We start from the raw sequence: 21425 nt of genomic DNA, 5'->3' as shown, positions 1-21425 counted from the left end.
TCTTACAGAGTGGAAGTATTTAAGTTTGCCGAGTGCCGACATATTTCATAACTTCCGGTGCGCTATATACGAAAATAACACAAGCTAGTAATATTCAAACCAGTAAAAAACAGTTTATTCTTTTCAATAATTTAATTTGAATGTTCTTTGTCACAAATATCAAAAATTAATTAGAGTCGCATAACAATACAAGGAAAAATAAAATTATGCTGCCAAATTTCTGGGGAATGCAAATTAGAATATCGCAGGCCACGTGGCCCCAGACTGCTCACAACTGGTCTAAATTGTATTGTGTTAAATAAATATTGCTTCACTAAAACCAACTACTACAAGTATCTTGCATAAAGTTACATGTATGATTGATGTATTTTCTTTCCCACAGGCCAATGCAAGAACAGAGCATCTAAAAACGGGTTTCTCACTTGGAGCATGTTTCATTTTTTTTAACCATATGTATACAGCATGTTTGGAAAATAATTATTACATGCATATGAATTATTAGGCTGCAATTTGAAAAACTTGTAGGCCTATAAATTCCCACTGTCATCTGTCTGCCTGTCTTTCTTTCCTTAATATTGAGAATGATGTTCAATAAATTATTCAAGACGAGATATGAAACGCTTGGCAAGAGGTTCCAATTAACTATTTATGAACTTCTGATGCAAACCTGAAGTTACGTTATTTCAATTCAAAAATTTTTCCCTGAAAGGGTAAACGACTGGCACAACTCTATTGTTAAAGTATGATGTACAGGGGCAAGACACTACTAATTTGAGATGGATAGCATATATTTTAAATTAAATAATCTAAAAATATAATTAATAAGGCATTGTGACAATATCACAATAAATAATTGCTCTGGTACTTTTGAAACCGTGCTTGTAGTTATTAGTAGTAATTCAAACACAAATAATTATCGTATTTATCTTCAGGCACTTGGCAATACTCATCATCAAGTTTTATTATTCAATTGCTCATTATAAATGTAGATTTTATGCAATAACATGCTCATTAACAACACAATATAGTCATACAATGTATCATCTTTAGACTAATTAAAGATCACACGTAAACAAATCAGATGCATTTAGCAGTTTGCAATAGTACAAACTGTATAGCAATAACTGCAATATTCAGATAGCATACGATTTATTGAATTTTCCAAAAATAAATAAGTATCCAATAATCTGACCCCACCCAGTCCCACAATGCCGGATTAATGAACTTCTACTGTAATATGCAAATTAATTTTCCTCATTTAATTTCAATATACAGCACATTGTTCCCGTGATTTCCAATCTTCTTTTTATTACATTCTTTTATCGAATCTATATTGTCATCAAATATTGTACACTGAATGGCTCCATTTGTTGCCTTAGCTAGACTAGATTTTGTACTTTAAAAGTCATTATTGTAACACTTTAGACATTTCGTAAATGACAAAAAAAACCATACAAAACAACACTATGTTATTCTTTCAATTTATATGTAATTTCATTATTTATAAAATAATTATAATTACCTTTTTCCATATGGCAATTTTGCTTCCTTCGACATGTCGATCGTAGTCCAAAATACAAAAGACGCATCCCAATAAACAAATATCTGGAGGAACTGTAATGGAAACATCAATTTAAAAGAACCATTTATAAACTGAGTATGTTTTTATAATCACATTTTTTTAAACGAGAGATTACTGTCAATCGTTAAATTTCCAACTCGAAAGTTATACAATTCTAATTATCACTAAAATTATTATGATTGTCCAAATGAAAGCAGATTTAAGATAAATACAGACGATTACGACGAGGTCGTACAGGTGACTCAGAAGTCAGTTAACCATGTTTTATGCATTCTGAATACACAGGTGACTTTCTTTTATAAAATTTGTAATGCTTATTCTAACAATGTAATGTATAAGCATATCATTTTACGATCTTTTTGTGTGAAAAAAGCACTTTTTCCTTCTTTATTTGAGGTCTTATCAGTTAAATAATATTAAAATGATCAATTTTAACTGATGAAGCTTTACGCTACATGTCTATCCGAGAGCTGACAGTGATAGTAACTCCGAGGACGTCTCCCTCGGGTAATGGTGGCTGCTAGAGTGATTTTACTCTGGTTATTTCTGCCGACAACCAGATTCCGACAAAACTCTTAAAGTTGTCTCTACTTGTTTAGTGAGTGTCTATTGATTCAGATAATGATAAAATGGGCAAACAACATAGTGTGAATAACTTGTTTGTTATAAGAATTGTATTGTTATGAACAGTTTTGAAACACAAAATTTTTTCTCATCAGAGAAAGTTTTGGGCAAGGCAATGAATATATCATGATAAATCTGGAGCTTGTTCATTATTTTGTGTATTTTCTATCTTATATACATAGAAGATATATAACAATTTAGAAATTTTTCAGAAATGTCAGCAGAGCAAGTTGAATTCTTAATATATTTAATGGTACTCAAATAGTTACGCAAAACATTAAATTATTATCATAGATGAGTCTTTTTACAAGAGATTTGCCTAGTTGCCTTCTTGCATATTTCGAATAGGTCCATCACTAAAACTGATAGTTGGCTGCTGTAAAAGATTACATTATCGTTAAGTTTATACATCAATTTATATGTCACAAAGTCAACATTATGTGTATTTACTTATAATAGCAAATTTATTAAGTAATAAAGTTTTGAATAAGATAGTGGTTAATTACTTTTGGACCACTCTGTACAGTAGTAATAAATCACAATTCAATTGCTAGTTAAAAATTTATCCCTAAGTTCTATTAATTGCCATTATTCTGCAAAAAAGTGACTTCTTTTGATGCAAGAATTTTTTAAAAGTATCAAAATATATTGATTTAATGAGATGAGATTTATTTAAATGTTTCTCTCTAGTACTAAAGATAGCATATGAAAAAAATTAAATGCTTTATTACAAAACAGTGCTAAATTAAATTCAAATCACAGAGAAGTCAAATGATTATGAAGAAAATATTGTGAGAATTTGAAATATTGATATGAATAAAACAATAATAATCAAGAGATATCAACAAAAATTAATCAGGTGTTCTAAACATTTCAATTATTTGTTGTATAGATTCATTCCTTCTGTTGCTAAGAAACTGTTTTACCAAAGCAACAGATGACCCTATATATTCTTCCACTCATTACAAAACAGATTACATCAATGGCCACATGATAATATACTTAAATTCTCTTTACCCATATCTGAAAAATAAGAATGAATGCCACTTATTGCCATTTCAGCAGTGGCATATTTTGAAATAAGTCTTGCAAAGATAGGCTTCAAAATGTGCCTTTATACAGGTATACCTCGCCTTACGTCAGTAATTGGTTCCAGAAGAGGTGACGTAAGTCGAATTTACTTGTCACTAGGCTAAACCACAAATAGCCATTCCAGTTCTGTATTTTATTTATAAATGCATTTTTAATAATATACGGTTAATAAGAATCTATTTTAAGCTTTCAAACAAATAAATTTTAGTTTTTAATATAGTACAGAAAAAAGTAATCTAAATTTACGAATTCAAGTACGTACAGTACAACTTGTAAATGTACATGTTTACAATTTGGTGATGTTTACAGTACATTGTGGACTCTTTATTTGTGAATGTGGTTTGCTCTAAGACATTCTAAAATAAGATGATTTTGTAAGGTTAAACAACAAATACAGTTATTAAAATTATCTTGCAACAGTAGAAAATAAACTAATTTATATTAAATTTACCAATATCGAGTGGCACTGATAACAATGCCAAACGGTAGATATTGGAGCTACCACAGAAAACACTAATATTGAGCACTTAAAGACAGCTAAATAAGACGACAACACAGAAACACAGATGTTTTCATGTTTCGTTCTCTAGGATTTATGATGATTCTATTAACATTTACTGTAAATGTACAGTACATATTTGTATATGATTTTGTGTGCTTTAACGCTTTTCTAGTGATATTACGACTTCAATATTTGTAGTGGACGAACGTAAAGTTGAATAAAATGACTTAAACTTGATTTTTATTTTTCCATATATTTTTTGACAAACGACATATAATCGAGAATGACGTAACTCGAGGTATACCTTTACTGCTGACTGACTGGCTGCTTCTACTGCTGATTTGAAAGTGATGGAAATTGCACATTAACAAATATATTACGGTGGATCAAAATGTCCCAATGTCTATTTTCTTGGTCCAATGTAAATTTTAACAGAATACCGTATGCCTGTGAAATTCTAACTTATAGCTAGTAATTTTCATTTGCTTCGACCAATGTTGTGAATAGTATTTTTTATGGACAATGAATTGAAGATTCGTTCATCAGTCTCCATGATGAGCCGCATAAAGTATCAGGTAAGCATAAACAGATTAATGACAAGAGTACAGTAATATGTAAACAAGGACACTAGCATCTATTTATTCTGAGAAATGTGATACAAGACTTTTCACTCCTTCCATATATTAAATTAAAATATCTCACAATTAACATAGATAATAATAAGAATTTCAAATGGATTACTTTCTAAAAGTATCATATTCATAAACTACAAAGCAACCTGCATCAAAAGGTAAATAAAGCAAATACTGTATACCTGGAATACGGGGATCGTGACCGACGAAATGAACCTGTGGTATCGGAACTGCTGGACGTTCTTCTATGGGAACGGGAGTTCCAGGAATTATTATGTCTTCACCACTAACTCGACGGTTGATTGGACTCTGACCCTGCTGTAAAGTAGGAGGTCCACCAATTTCAGATGCACCCTAAAATATTTAAAAATCATATTTTTTAATACTGTTTGTTTTTTTCACTTTTCACACTCTGAAAGGAAAAAAAGTTTAATTTAAATATGTAATTAATAAAAGGTACTTACAATTACAGGTTTTCCTGTGATCGTTGATCTAATTGCACTTTGATTACCTTCCACTACTTCATGTGTCCGTCCAGTTCCTTGCAACCTGTAAGTTAAAAGATTTGCTAAAGCAGTTTTTGTCTTGGGAGTAACTTGGGCTGTAGCAATTGGCGTGGGTGGTGGAGTAGGTTGTGGATGTTGGGCGTGGGATGCTGCAGGCGGTTGATACTGGGCTGGTATGGCCGTCGGTTGTGGCGTCCTTGGAATTCCTGGAGGACGCACAATTTCTCCATGTGTGGAGGAAAATTGGGCCGGGGAAGACTGCTGAACAGAACAGGCTAACTGCTGTGGATGTGCTTGAGATTGTTGTTGCTGCTGCTGCTGTTGCTGTTGTTGTTGTTGCTGCTGCTGCTGCTGTTGTAGAAGCTGTCTTCGTTGTAATTCCAACTGCTTCAACTTTTGCCACTGAAGTATCTGTTGTTGTTGTATTTGCTGATTATCTTCTCTTGGCATTGCTTGAGAAGGAGGTCGTTGCTGTTGCTGCTGCTGTTGCCATGCTAGAGACTGTGGTACAGGATGCCTCAATATATTTTCTCGCTGCTCCCCTTGTATTGCTGCTGCTTGTTGTTGTTGCCAAGCAAGCTGTTGCTGAGTCGGCTGAACAGATTGTGGTGTTGGTGGAATTTCATCTTTCTGCTGTTGTGCAACAGTCCATTGCACATTTTGGCCTTGCTGAATCGGTGACTGTGCCCTTAATTTTTGCTGCTGTTGAGCAAATTGTTGCCATGGAATCTGTTGTTGCTGGGGAGATATCTGCCTGGCTTGAGATGGATACTGTAATCTTGGTTGACCAGTAAGTTGTTGAGGGGGTATCACACGATCTCCAAATGGATACTGAGGAGGTGGTTTCATGACAACTGGAGGCTGTCCCGTTGCTTGTGCTTGGGGATTATTTATTAATGTTTGCTGATGCTGCTGAGTTTTCTGCATTTGCTGTAACTGCTGTTGTAGTTTCTGCCGTTGCATCTGCTGCATCGCTAACTGCTGCTGTTGTAACTGTCTAAATCTTGTCTGCTGCAACATTTGCTGTTGTGGATTAATGCACTGAACTGGTGGTTGGCCATGCATTGGTTGATTTTGTTGAAATGCTACCTGATGATACTGTAACTGCTTTTGTTGTTGCATAGCACGTGGTATATTTGGTTGAAGATGTTGCTGTTGAACCTGTTGTTGAATATGAGCTTGCTGATTTTGCTGTTGCTGTTGTTGTTGTATATGCTGTTGTTGAAGCCTTTGTTGTTGCAGTAATACTTGCTGCTGTTGCTGCTGCTGCTGTTGTTGTTGTTGCAAGTGAGTTTGCTGTTGCTGAAGATGTTGTTGTTGTATATGGCTTGGTGTCTGTTGCTGTGGCTGTAAGTGTGGTTGTTGTTGTTGGGCTGGCTGAGGAAGAGGTGATGGAGGAGGAGGCTGCTGCTGAGGCTGTGGAGACTGTAACATAGGTGGACGATTCAGTTGCTGTTGCATAAGTCTACCATACTGCTGCATCTGGATTAACTGTTGTCTCATTTGCTGTTGCTGCTGCTGCTGTTGTTGTTGTTGTTGCTGCTGCTGCTGCTGTTGTTGCTGCTGCTGCTGCTGTTGCTGTTGTTGCTGCTGCTGCTGCTGTTGTTGTTGTTGTTGAAGATATGCCATTCGTTGTTGTTGTTGCATCTGTACTTGCTGCCACTGTAATCTTTGCTGTGTAAGTACTTGAGGAGATTGCTGTTGAGGTTGACGTAACTGCTGTTGCACTTGAAGATGCTGTTGCTGCAATGCCAACTTTTGATCTGGATTTTGTTGTAATGCCTGCTGTTGTAATACCTGTTTTTGCATATATAACTGCTGCTGTTGTTGCTGCTGTTCAGTTAAAAATGACGTTTTAATTAAATTTCCAGCTTCCTGTGCAGAAGAAAGTGAACCTTGAGATTCCAGTTTTTCCGCCATTATTCTTCTCGCTATTTCAGGTGTTATATTCCCCTGAAATCTGTTATCGTGGGTCATTGGAATTCTAACAGTTCTTGTAGAAAAATGCATTGGAAGAGAAGTTATTGGAGAACTAGTCGGACGCTCTATATTTAACGGAGATGACTTGTTTATGGGTAAACTAGAAGGCGTAAGAGGTGCCGCTACAGTACTAGTGTTTACTAATTCTTGTTGTTTTGATATTTCAGTTTCTGGAAGAATCAGAAGTCTTGGATGATACAAATCCTCATCGCACAGCATTTTATTTTTCACAGAATCCACTACCCAGTCTGGTGTGACTATCTTAATCTGGTCTTGAGTTTGCAATGCTCTATCATATTTTGCCTATAAATAAATTGAGAAATAAGTATTTCACATTCAAGAGATTGTATGCATCAATAAAACTGAATAATTACCCCAGATGGCTTGGCCGCAACCAGATGAGTGCAACAACAATCCAATTCCAACTGCACTTTTCCTCCATAATAGGTAATCATTGCCCAGATAGAACTCACATCAGCTGGACTTAGCTGTATTTTAATTGCAATAATAAAATATATAGAAGTTAAATATATATTTTTATAATTAAAAATTAACCTATCTAACTTAATTTATGTACAGTACTTTTAATAAGTTAGTGATATACTGGATATATGGAAATATAGGGTCTTCCAAAAATAATGCTACTATTTTAAATTACTATAATTATGTTAATTATTATCTGAAAACACTGTAATGTACATTAAAACTGTCCAAGTTTTACATATGCCTATTACAATTTCTCAATGTGTGTACCACATGTCATGAGGCAAACAACCAACCAAAGTCAAATTCTTCCTGCACTTGCTACAACATATCTATAGAATTGCCACTCCTCCCAGAGAAGCCACAATTCTACAGCTCCTGTAGATGACTCGTGTTGCACAATGACGAGTGTTTCCGACGACTCTGCAAACTGCAGAACACAAATTGCCTTCTCTGTTGCAAAGTCGCCATTTTCATGTATGGCACTTCCTTGAGGTGGTACACAAAAAGATGTTTGAGTTCAGATGAAGGATGAAACTTGGATGGTTGCTTTATCAATTGGTGCAGGTCACATACTTCTCAGATATTAATTACTATAATTACTGTAATTTAAAAATGGTAGCATTCATTTTGGAAGATCCTGTATGTTACAAGAAAAAGAAGATAATTTTTCAAAAGAGTGACTTTTCTATATAAACAATGCTTTATTAATTAAGAGAGTTGAAATGGTAGAGATATCTGCCTACTACTCCAAAGGACTGGAGTTGGATCAGATCTCCTGATATCTTCATGAATGGTCTAATCAAGGTATGTTAGATCTATTTCTTGCCTTATACTTTACACCACTGCTGACTTGGCCAATCCAAAATGGTCATGAAAATAAAGCTTTCTGACTAGCCACAAGAGTTGAAGAGACAAATTATTTAAAGGAAAAATGAGAAAGAAATGACATTATTTTCTATTATATTCATGCATTTACCGAGAAACATAGGCTTCTATGAATATAAATGACACTTGTCAAACTACTAAAATTAAGAAACAAGTGATTTGAACAATATATCAGTACAAGATTGCAATGTTAATGGTCCACCAGTAACCAACTGGATAAAACACTAAACACTGGCATTTGTTCATGAGTTTTCATGTCAGTGGGTTTTTTTTACATGTAACTAACACCTAAATAGGGGCAAGCTTCCCATATAAAGGCACTCCAGGAGACATTCCTTGTCAGATCACCCAAGTGTTTGCATTGCTTTATCCTGTCTATTCAATTGTAACATTAAAAATATGCATTTTGAATCAAGCCAAACAGAATGTGCAAATATATTTGTAAGCGTAAAATTTTTACAATATTTGCAGAGTTCCTAGTGCACGAGCTTAACCACAAAATATTAAGAGATAAATTCATGTATTTATGAAAATATCAACTAGATTAATTAGACTTGTATGTAAATAAACTGTCTTAAATATTAATTAATGAATAAAAAATATAAATTTGAGAAGATTTCACATTTATATAATTAATTAAAAATGCAATGAACATTTTTAATTATGTAAACTAATTATACAAACACGAAATCACCTAAATTTATTTTATATTCTTTATTTTGTATATAAATCAATATAAATATTTTATATACAAGTCTAATTACCCCTACTGATACTCTCACAAATGTAAAAACTTAATTTATTCCTCAAAGTTTCATAATTAAATCCATAAACTGCTTATTAAATTTGGATTTTTGCTTAAATTTGTTGATAAAATTTACCTTCCAGTTTCCCAAAATATTGCAAATTCACAATTATCGTTAATTAAAAACAGTAGCTTCTAATTAAGTGAAACTAATTTCTAATATTTACATATTTACAATCACAAATTAGAACAATTAAAATATTAATATTAATAATTTAATAAACCTAATGTAATTTCACAGTTAGAAAATATTTGATGCCATAAATACCTGTGTTGGGCAAGCGACGATATCGGAAAATAACTGATCTAAACTAGGTGAGAAGCCGCTAATGCTGAGAAAACTATTAAGGATTTTATGATAAAATTAATTTAACACTTACTAGTAAATTTTGGTATTTTAAATGATAAAAATTTTATTAAAGATTAAAATATTTTTATAATATTCTATATACATGGTACATTCAAACAGTTTGCAGAAAAGATTTTTTACCACCTTTTTTATTTACTCTACATTACCCTCAAAGTATTCACCTTATGCAGCGATGCACTCCATCCAGTGGTCATACAATTTCTGAAATCATCCCGAAATCCTTCATTGATGACCATCTGAAGTATACTTTTTATAGTGGCTGTGTCAACAAATTTTTGGCCTTTTGTGTGTGTTTTATGTGAGGGAAGAAGTAGACCCATAATCTTCATATAATGTTTCTAGAGTTTGTTGAGGTGTCTTCTCCAAAAGAACAGAAAATTTGATGTTCGTTCATTGTTTGATACTGGACATTTTTCATTAAACAGTACTCAAAAATCTTGCTTTTGCTGTGTCGTCGTTATTTTCACTCCACCTAATATTAGACAAGTCCAAGTCTCATAATCAATGTCCTTTATAACTTTCAGACATTCAACTTCCATACACACTTTAAGGAACATACTATCTGGGATTGATGTATGTACAGTAGGGTGGTCCATACTTAAATAGCGAAAAAAATTTTCAAGTGAAAGTCACACCACCCCCTTGTTTTGTTACGCCTACCATTCCTATTATGTGTTCAAAATTTCACCCCTTTACCTTATGTACAAGGGGGTGCTCATCGACTTTGAAATATCTGAATTTTATGAAAAAATCCTTAGAAAAAACTAGTCAGGATATTAAGTAAAAAATGTAAACTATGTATCAAAAGTAAGATTTTTTATTCAAATATAGTATTTAAACACACACAAAATGTTATAAACAAAGCAATACTTAAAATAATATTAATTACAGTTCTTTTTTTCTCAACCTAAAACTAAGTTTGTTAGCACTTTTTTGGATATTTCAGTAGAAACAATCTTTCTGTTCAACAACATGAAGTAAAAATTGTTTTTCTTCCTCATTCTTAATGAGTATCGTATTGTAATCTTCAAATAGTTTTACACCCCTCTCCACAGTGTCATTAACCACACGCAAATTTCTTATGCAACTTTTGCCTTGAAAGTAATCAACATTGTCACCCCAAATCTCAGGAGGTAATTGCAAGAAAGAGTCCTTGATGGTAAAGCAACCACAAAATCATCTTCTTGCTTATCTTTTAAAGTGCTATTGGCACTAGAAGTGCTACTGAAGCTGAAATCAAGTTCTAGTTCTTGACTTGACACTACCGAAGTTGAAACATTACTTTTAGCGGCCTTTTCTCTTAATTCTTCAGCTCTTTGTTTTAATTTTAGAGAATGTTCTTTGGTCTTTTCCAGCTTCTTGTCAATCGATGTCTTACACTCACCTCTTTGATCAATGAGAAACTATCTGTCTTCCACAATTTTGATTGAGTTCATGGTGTGTGAATGAGCAATATCAAAAAGTTTGTCTAGCTCTTCTGTAAACAAATGTTCTCTATTTTTCTGCACTTCCGAATCTCTTGTTTTATTTTTCTTTAAAAGCAGCCATTTCTTATGAATTTTTATAAGTTTTTCAAGGCAGTGATTTAGTTATCTGGTCGGAATACCAGATTTGCTCCACACCTCTATGACTTATTGAATGAGCATATGCACAGAATCTTTTACATTTTTTTGATTCATTTAATGTGTGGTGATAACAAAGTAGAACTTGCCGAAGAGTTGAAAGTTGGTTAATTAAACCAATGGCTCAAGATCCCAATATCCAAGTAGAAAAATGTTGTCTTTTTTTTCAAGTTGATGAACTCATTTTAATGCATTGATTCACTCGCATTCTAGTAAATAAGTACCAAAGGTTTTTACATTCGTCTATAAAACTCTTTAACAGTTGTATTTAAAAGTAGATTCGATTAATTTAACACACAAAACAAAAAATCAAAATCAAGCATTTTTCACAAAAATTTCAAAAACAGCACTCAATTGAGCACCCTCTTCCACTAAAGCTAGCCAACCTTGAAATAATACAATGTTATTGCTATGGATACATGTTACAAATTTACGGGGTGGCCAAAATGAAAAAAAAAAATGTTATGGACCATCGTAATGTACAGGGTGCACATTAATGTCCTGACACGAGTGATGCACAATGTACGACACACAGTAACGAATGAAGCATAAAGACCTAGGAAAATGAGAAACACAAGTATTAAAAAATAAACACATGAGAAATACACATTTTATTGTCTGTGTAGTGCTTGATATGCACATTAACATTTCACACTTTCTATTCATGCTACTTGTTTACACAGAGTGTCCTTTCACACTAATTGGACATGATCTACAACTTTGTAATAGATGTTTTTCTGTATCATGCAACATTTTTAAGACAGGAGCACTAATTTCCAAATTTTACCACCAGAGACACTGCAAGAGGTCTCATCTTTTAGAGCATAGTCACTTTACTATAACTATTCATAACAGTGGCTATGTGTTCATCAGTTACGTGGGTGCATAGACGTTACCGTTCACCTTACATAAATTAGATCGACGACACTATCTAGCAATGGAATTTTTTAACCTTTCAGTAATTCTAACTCATAAACAAAGTATTAATGGCACACAATTTTTTAATTTATTTAATTTAAAATATATGCTCTCCACCTCAAATTAGTAGTGTAGTGTCTTGCCCCTGTACATAATACTTTTCCTTTAACAATAGAGTCGTGCCGGTCATCTAACTCCTTTCAGGGGAAATTTTTTGAATTGAAATAANATGGAATTTTTTAACCTTTCAGTAATTCTAACTCATAAACAAAGTATTAATGGCACACAATTTTTTAATTTATTTAATTTAAAATATATGCTCTCCACCTCAAATTAGTAGTGTAGTGTCTTGCCCCTGTACATAATACTTTTCCTTTCACAAAGTTGTGCCAGTCATCTATTAACTGCTTTCAGGGGATAAGTTTTCAATTGAAATAACATGACTTCTGGTTTGCATTAGACGTTCATATATAGTTAATTGGAACCTCCTGCCACTAAGCTTTCCATATCTGGTCTGAATTTCATCTATCTAACTTTATTCTTGAGATTAAGGAAGGATAGACAAACAGACAGGCAACAGTGGGAATTTATAGATCTACAATGTCTTTCAAATTGCAGTCCAGTAAAACTTTTCTCATAATTTTCAGAGATTAACACTTCAGAAGAATTTCTAATTTTTGCAATTTAAAATTATAATTCATAAAATTAAAAAAATAATGCAGAATAGATTAATATTTTTATAGCATAAAATTAAAATTAACAAATTATAAATAATTAAAATTTAATTCTTCTTTAAATAAATTAAATCTTAATGTTAATTAAAATTCAAACGGAAAAAGATACGGAAGAAGAACGCCACATTGTGCAGATGAAATCACCCATCGACCCTGCAAGAAAGACATTTTTTTATATAATTTAATTTTTACACAATTATGAAATAAAATACTCTTTGTAATACAAGCAATAATTATAATAAACAAATCTTATATGCATAAAAATTAAAATAATACACTTTGTTTCTACAATAAGTTAAATAAAAAGTTTGCAAAATTAATTATTAGCTAAAGAAATCAAACTATTGTAGTGAATAATAGTCATAGATTAGCTATATTCTGTTAGAGACAATCCGTAAGTAAATAAGACATCCTTATTTTCAGACACCGTCTTTTTATTTCATGGTATCTATCTGATGCTAATGCCACGTAAGCACATTAAAACCACAAAGTCTTTATCCAATTCTGATATCTTGGCCTATGGTATGTTGGCCCACTTGGCATGCAAACAATCTAAAAGTTCTTCACTGAAAACGGGTTTGTGTAAACGTCGCATTGCACAATCCAACAGATTCCAGATGTGTTCGACAGGATTCATGTCAGGTGACTAACTGGTCCATAAAAGCTTTGAGATGATGTCTTGTGTTGCCAGCCAATTCTGGGTCTTTTTTGCAGTGTGACAAGGAGCTCCGTCATCCATGAACAGAATTAATGTTTTTTTTGTCTATCAGCCCAGTGGAGAATATCGGAAGAAGACTCTTCTACGACGTGGCACTGTATTTTGCAGAGTTAATATTGTCTTTGTATTTGCTGGCATTCAGGGTGTTTATCTGCTTACAGGTTTCTCTAAAATGAACTGTAGGAGAAACATTCAGTTGAATTCTCTAGAAAAATTGTTTCCAATACAGTAATTTCAATATGTGATGAAACTATCTTGGTACTCTTGTAAGGTAAAGTGTTTATACTGTGTCACTTGTTCTGCACTTCTACTTTTGCTACCAAAGAGGAACTGTCAAAAAATACAGTTCAAAATGCATTTAGTGTAAGTAAATCTCTTTGAAACATTGACAAATGCAAAAAATATTTGGGTTTTTTTTTTCTGTATGTATGGATGTTAGTATGTTTGTGTATGGCACAATTTTGTTCACTCTATTTGAAGCTTAATAACTCCTGTGCTTTCTGTTGAGATTTTCTTAAACTTTGCAGGAAGATTTGTTTATTAAGGGATTGATGCTATTAAATTTTCATGATTAAAGATCAAGGGAGTGGAGAGATAAAGGAGGTTGTGCATATCTCCAGTAGAGTTAGACTTAGGAACAATTTTACTCATTATCAGCATTTACAATTTTTTATAAAATCCATCTCTATCCTCAAAATTATGCTTTTGCTATTTATGACTTACAGGTCTCATATGCAATGTTGTACGTATAACATCATTACAAATTTCTCACCACACAGTAAATTTTTGGACATCCTGTGTATTAACTCAGTTAAAAAGTTCAGATAAGGAGGCATTAAAGAAATTAAAAGAAACACTTTATTTCTGCAAGCACTTTCAACGTAATTACGCACATCGTCCTCAGGCAGTTTGAATAACAAAAAGATTTTGAACGGAATCTTTTTTGTCATTACTGTTTAAATGTAAATATTCCATTTGAAATCTTTTTGTTATTCAATACAACTGTTGGCATAATGTCCAATCTCAGTATTTAGTATTCCTGTGTATTACATAACTTCTTAAAAAAAAAAAATACTCACCGTAACTACAGGTTTTTCAAATAATTCAAATGCTTCACTCACGTCGGGACTATCCGGATTATCGGCAATGACGTGAGTTACAATATCGGAAAGATAATTAAATCTTTTTCCGCCTCCATCTTGCAGTAATTTTTTCACCTGGAAACAAAAGTTTGATTAGAAAAAGTGCAGTTTCTCTATACATATTTATTTTATATAAACTTAAATTTTTTAAATTAATAGTAGAATATAAATTGAATAAAATAATAAAAAATATAAATTCCCAAATTTTAATGAAGTTTACAGTAAGTAGAAAATTGTAGGAAGATTTTTATTTGTTTATCAAATCAGTATATTTCCACATATACTCCTGATATTGTATGTTAGGATGCAGCATGTATCCTAATGTAGTCAACATGTTAGCAGCCATATAATGGCATCTGCAACTCTTGTACAGTACATGGGAATCTCACATCTGGCACTTTTGTAGTATACACACAAAGAAAAATATTCTTAGAGATGATGTTAGGTGATGGGCTGACCAAGAAATGGGGCCCCAGCAACCTAGACTTGGAGCAGTGGAGGTCCAGATGGCCACTGCACATCAGCAGTGCCCCTTTCAAGTGTATGCATGTGAAACTTGACCAACATTCTCCAACTCATTTTATTCACAAACAAATGGATTTACAGGAGAGTTCAAAACTAGGAATGTTTGAGAGAAACACCCTGTATTTGCATATGTCTATGATCAAGGACTCGCGCATAAACTGACACTGGTATTTACTCATCCAAGTTAAGAACAAGATTAGTTCTTACAAGATGTAAAAATTGTAGTAATAAGAATTGTACAAGATTATAGTTAAACTATTATTAGTTATTTTAAATTTTATTTAGACAAGAGTGGTTTAACTATTTAACAAAAACTTAGTTTTGGATTAAATTAAATTTTTCATTATAAATTCATTACAATTTTGATCATATTTTAATGGACTTGAGATAAAACTAAAGACATTGCTAACCAATTTAAATTACTTCTAGACAGTAAATTAAAACATTTATTGTGATCTATACTGTAATGCCACATGCCAACCTCTCCCATAAGTGTTGAAGTGAAGTTGATAGGTCTTCCACTCAGAAAATTTTATCATCTGCTTTCAAGAGAAAGTTGTTTTATTGTTTATTGTACAGTTCTAAGAATATATTTTATCCGTGGTTTTGCATTATTATACTATTTATTAATTTTTTATTAATACAATAGCTTTTTCCATTGTATTATGTGCGATTTTTTAAGTACAAGAATAGACATTGCTTTCTAAAGTGAACACATTTATATAAACTCATCTAAGCTTGATCCAGTTCACTGATTATAACAACCAAAAACTGAACAATGTTAAACAAATAATATATTTGATAAACTGTTTTACTTGAAGAGTTAAAATCAAACTTCAGTTTTTGCTTATTTCAATGGAACCACATTGCTTTTCTAACTTATTTTTAAACTGCTGGAAACTCACTCTATACTTTAATAGTCAATGAAAGTCTTACAGAACCAACTTATTTATCTAAAATCTCCAATTTCTGCAGTATAAGTGTCATAAAAATTGATTTTTCAAGTCTTGCACAGATTATTGAAGTGTGGAATAAATATTTGGCTTTCCACAAACAAAAACTATTCTGATAAACTGTTTTGATTTTAAGACAGAATTTGCTAAAGATATTTGCTAAAGCACTTTGACCAACATATACAGAAAACACTGTGTATTAATGGATGGCTAATGATGTTGATAGTGGTAATAATGAAAAGCTCTGTGGAAAAAATAAGTTCTTTTAGTTTTGATAGGTATGCTGATGATTCACTTAGTAACGATAATATGACATTCTGAATTAATATAATCAAAGTTTATTTTAAATTATTATTTAGAGGCAGTAGTTGTTATAGGGAGGAGGAAGCATAAAAGACCAAAGTTAAGGAAGCAGAGAATTTGGGCGAGAAGGGATATCCTGGATAGATAGAAGTGGAGAAGATAGATTAAAGATGGGAATACTGATTCCATATAAACATGGGAAAAAGCACAAAGATTTAGAAACAACAGTTGGAGTCAGACATTCTAAAATTCTAAGTTAAAGTCAGAATTGGTGTTTTGATCTACCAACTGAACAGTCCTGCTTGCAAACATAAGAATATACACTAACAAACACTTTACTTAGTGCATGTTAATTATTTTAAATACCAAGAAACTATACATCTAATCGACATCAATATCAGTTTCTGCCAATTAAGTTTTGATGATATTCAGAAGCATAGTGTGTGAAATTTGTATAATTAACCAAATATTAAAGGATTTTTTCGGGTTATAACTTTGATAAATTTTAAATGGACCATTTATTAGTACTTGATTGCTTGTTGTTCTCTCAATTAGTTGTATGTTCTTTGGAACTTAGCAAGAAGTTGCTATTGAGAACAAATCATACAGGAACACTCCTTTTGATGGAAAAAGTAGATTTATTTCCACTTTTAAGATATAAATCAACATTAGTGTATCCTGAGTTCACAAGTATAAAAATTTATACCATTTTAATAGTATAAATTCCTATATACAAGGTATAATAAAAATTTGGGGACTTGGACCATAGAGGGTGTTAGAATCAACATCAGAATCTTTGCCATGGTGGAGAGGCTCAACTTCTTGCTATAAACAAGCTTTAATTTTTATAGTGATTTGTTTATTAGTATTCAAGTAATAGTTGATTAATTAATGACAGTGATTTCTGCAAGTTTTGGTTTTAAAATATTGGCTGTTAAAGAATGAAGAACCTGTATTAAATTTTGTTGGAACTTGGAAAAAGCAGCACAGAAATATTTCAAATGCTGCAAACAGTCTTTGGAATGTTACCATGTCTCATTTGACGATTATGAATGGCTTAGAAAATTTAAAAGTGGCAGAATATCCAATTATGATGCTTTAAGGCCAGGAAGACCTTCAACAGCCACTACAGACAAAAGTAAAGAATACATTATTGCCCAACTAGAGGTTAATATTCAAATCACTATACAAGAGCTAACAGAAGACTTGAACATCTTGCTTCATCACCCCAATCAATGATGCATGAATTGGAATACCAGAGAATAGTGGCAATAATGTCTTCTATAACTTTGTCTGTGATGGCTATTGAACATTTTTCTGGCCTTGGATCTTCTTCAATCAATATTTGGCCACTTTTAAATTTCTTATACCAATCATATACCTTCAAACAAAACATGATAACATCTCAAAGGTTGTTTTTCAGCATTTGAAACATTTCTGTGCTACATTTTCAAAGTTTCCAACAAAATTTAATGTAGGTTCTTTGTTCTTTAACATCACACATTTCAAAACCAAATACTTCAAAAACCATGCCATCTAATCAACAGTTACTCGAATACTTATGGACAAATTGCTACGAAACTCGAGCAGTCTATAGCAGAAAGTTGACAGTGCCTCTCTACCATGACAAAGATTCTGATGTTGATTCTAACACCCTCTATAGCCCAAGTCCTAAAACTTTTTGATCACACCTTGTATTTATCAATCTTGGAAACTTTTCTGAATAAGAAAATAAAGTTTATTCACAGTATTAAAACATTAACTCTCTTAAAGTTAAGTAAAATAAAAGTAGTACAGAATCGTTTTATTAAACAATTTAGACATGAAAATGATCCCTGTGGGAGATCATTTGAAATTATCTTCTCAGATTTAATAAAATAAGTTATTTGTATATAAAATATTGTGCAACTCATTCTATGCTATATCTAATGCTACTCAAATAAACAAGAGTTGCTTATTTTTCAATTATAATTGTAAATCATCATCAAGAACAATGGTGCTGTTTTATTTACACTTCGCTTGACAAATGGACATTAGATTTCTTCTCTAATATAAATTATTAATTCTCTTGGAATTTATACTATACAAATGAAAACATATTATCATGAAGTAAAACTTGGTGAAATATTTTTCTTTTCATTGAAATTTACTCTTTACTGTGATTGTAATATACCATTGTGCTATGACTACATGTGCTAATGAGAGATTTATATTATCTATTGAAATTAAACAGGATAAAAATCCAGATGTAAGATTATAAAATTTTTCATCTTAATTATTGAGAATTAATGCATTGCAACAAAAGTTTTCCTTGAAAGAAATTTAACATAAGGATTAACAAGCTGACGACAATCAAAAATATTTGTACACATATAAAAAACCACAACAGTAAACTGGAACAATATATATAGACTCTCACCTAAACATCAAATTTCCAGCAAAACACCCAAATTCAACATTTGAACATTTTCAGCCACTCATTAATCAGCCTTCATCAGAAAAAGTCAAATGAAAATAACAGTTCTATTTATAGAATGTTGCTGTATTGTACACGTAATTAAAAAAATTTTTTTAAATCAGTTCGAACAATGGCTGTGACATATATTAAGCAACATATATTCCTTTAAAGGTCTAAATAATACTTCCATGCATTTAGCACGGGAATGTAATCCATGTTGATGCATGCTTCTCTTATGTCGGCCCTGTAGATTTCTACAGCCTCTAATGTTATCTTGTGTTGTCTGTCGAATACCATGTGTATTAGGGTAGTCTCCTCCTATAAGGAGAAAATTCCCTGCTTGGTGGCATACTGGGCCAGTGACGGAAATTTGATGTTTAGGTGAGGGTCTAAATATTGAGAATATCTTTCAAGTATTGAGAAAAAGGTAATTTTAATCAGTATTTGTTCACGTATACTTGATTGGTCTCAAACTTTAGGAGTGTATAGAGGGGTTAAAATAAAACAACTTTCGAAAAGGAATCTGTGTTCACAATGTAATCCTGAGTTACTACAAGCCTTTTAGGGACATATCAAAAGCACCATTAATAAGATACCATGGATGACCTGTAAACATTGTTAGCCAGAATTCTTGCAACAGCAGATGTGGTCTGATATTTGAGAGGATACGCCAGAGATTCCTTTTATCATTGCCTACACTGAGTGTGGGAATAGCCAATTTGAACAAAATTTCTAACAGTACCAATTTGTATGTACTACATTTACATTTGTGTACTCTTTTTTCGTTATGAAACGTTCATTCATTGGTATTACATTGTCCTACTGTCTGTAGTACAGTTCCTTACATTAGATGGCTTGTACTGACTAAGGATTATATTAATGAACACAGATTTCTATTCAAAAATTGCATTACTTGAACCTTTCTATACACTCCAGAAGTAAGAGACCAACCTTTTGAATCATCTTGTATATCAATAAATGATAATTGCCCACGCTAAAACTGCTCCATAAGACAGAATCTCTCTTTTTTAAATTAATTTTGTAATGGTAAATCTAAGTTTCTCAAGCAAGCTGAAAGATTTGTTTTATATAACTTCTATGCTGGAAAGGTATATGTGTTTAGTATTTTTTTATAAATAAACCTATATACATAATAGTAATATACCTAATGAAATAACCATTTATGGCTACTATACAGCTTAACTAAACTTTCAAGATATATGAAAAATTTAAATATAAATTTGAATGTTTTAAATTTTATAAAATATTACACTAATTTTTATATATGAATATTATATACTACACTAATTAAGAGAAATATATTACTGAGTAATCTATATATCATTAAATTATTTACTAGTCTAATTATATCAAATTTAATACATGATCTAGTAAATCTAGCAGCAATTATCTATATTTGGGTTACATAACAAATCAATATAATTGTTGACAGATATATAATTATGACTTATTGCATAATTTGAGTAAATCTATATAGAAGTTTATATAATTGTGTGTATGCATTCATTTGCATTCAGAAGAAAAAAAATCAGTTATTTCAAAAATGTTGTCTGAACTATAAACGTTTCTTATGGAATTAGCTTATACTTCTATACAGAATAATATTTCATACAATAAAATCTACATTCCCGCTGTTTTAAAGTTACCGAGACTCATCTTTAAGAGAATTTTGAAATGTAAAGTCTCCTAAAGACAAGTTTCAAGTAACTTACAGATAAGTTTTTTAACTTAATTAAACTTTATGCTTATCAATGTAGCTTTTATATTGTGGATTTCTTACTTGCGCATAAGATACTGAATATTTTTCGTATTTAAACTTCTACTGTTCAAGATTCAATATAAAAGCATGGTTAATTTACTATAGACACTGGCACATGTTAATCTGGCCCACAAATATTTAACGCATCACTTATAAATGATAGAAATAAACCTATGTTTTGTATATATTGAATTCACTGTACAAAATATTTGTGGCCACCTACTTACGACTTATGTGCAATGCGGCCTGTCAAATGAAAAGTTTGGGTACCGCTAGCATAATTAATCACTTTTATTTGGAATCATTATGGAAATTTATTATGAAATTAATTTATTTTCTTTGCATTTAAAATTTAATTTTTTACACACTCTCACTCTCTCTCTTTAATTTGTTCCTGCAAGTTCATTAGCACTGTATATCATTTTAAACTGGGCGATAAATAGACTCATTCATTAAAATAAAGCAGAATATTAAAATTATTATTAACAACAACTTTCCTCCAAATCTATATGTTAGTATTCTTGAATATAATTACAAAAAAGTCATAGAAATTTTTTAAATAAATCAATTTAAAAACACAAAAAAAAAAACTAATACTAAAATTATAAATATAAATTAAACAAATTACTTAATTTAAATTCTATCTTAAATTAAGCTTTAGAAATTTCATTATTTCCAATTATTATATTCCAATAACTATATTTAAATGATTATATATTATAATAAATAAGTTTATAAACAGATAAAAACAATTTTTTTCATTTAAAATATTTAAATTATTATTTTTAAAAACTTACATTTTTAAATA

At 31.5% G+C, this 21425-nt stretch overlaps 1 protein-coding gene across 1 annotated transcript in view; it reads right to left on the bottom strand.

The window, feature by feature from the left end:
• The window catches only part of LOC111620845 (PAX-interacting protein 1-like), a 47148-nt gene that overhangs the window by 8602 nt on the left and 17121 nt on the right, over window positions 1-21425 (bottom strand). The window contains exons 2-8 of the mRNA XM_023362843.1: window positions 14536-14673; window positions 12848-12891; window positions 9363-9426; window positions 7293-7406; window positions 4897-7221; window positions 4615-4786; window positions 1523-1614 (exon numbers count right to left, since the gene is read on the bottom strand). Coding sequence (XP_023218611.1) covers window positions 1523-1614; window positions 4615-4786; window positions 4897-7221; window positions 7293-7406; window positions 9363-9426; window positions 12848-12891; window positions 14536-14673 — 2949 coding nt within the window. The remainder of the gene's footprint in view (window positions 1-1522; window positions 1615-4614; window positions 4787-4896; window positions 7222-7292; window positions 7407-9362; window positions 9427-12847; window positions 12892-14535; window positions 14674-21425) is intronic.

Source organism: Centruroides sculpturatus, unplaced genomic scaffold (assembly GCF_000671375.1).
Source record: "Centruroides sculpturatus isolate CEXI.00-Female unplaced genomic scaffold, Cexi_2.0 scaffold89, whole genome shotgun sequence".
Lineage (NCBI taxonomy): Eukaryota > Metazoa > Arthropoda > Arachnida > Scorpiones > Buthidae > Centruroides > Centruroides sculpturatus.
Note: the sequence above shows the minus strand (reverse complement) of the source record. Positions and strands in the feature narration are given on the sequence as shown.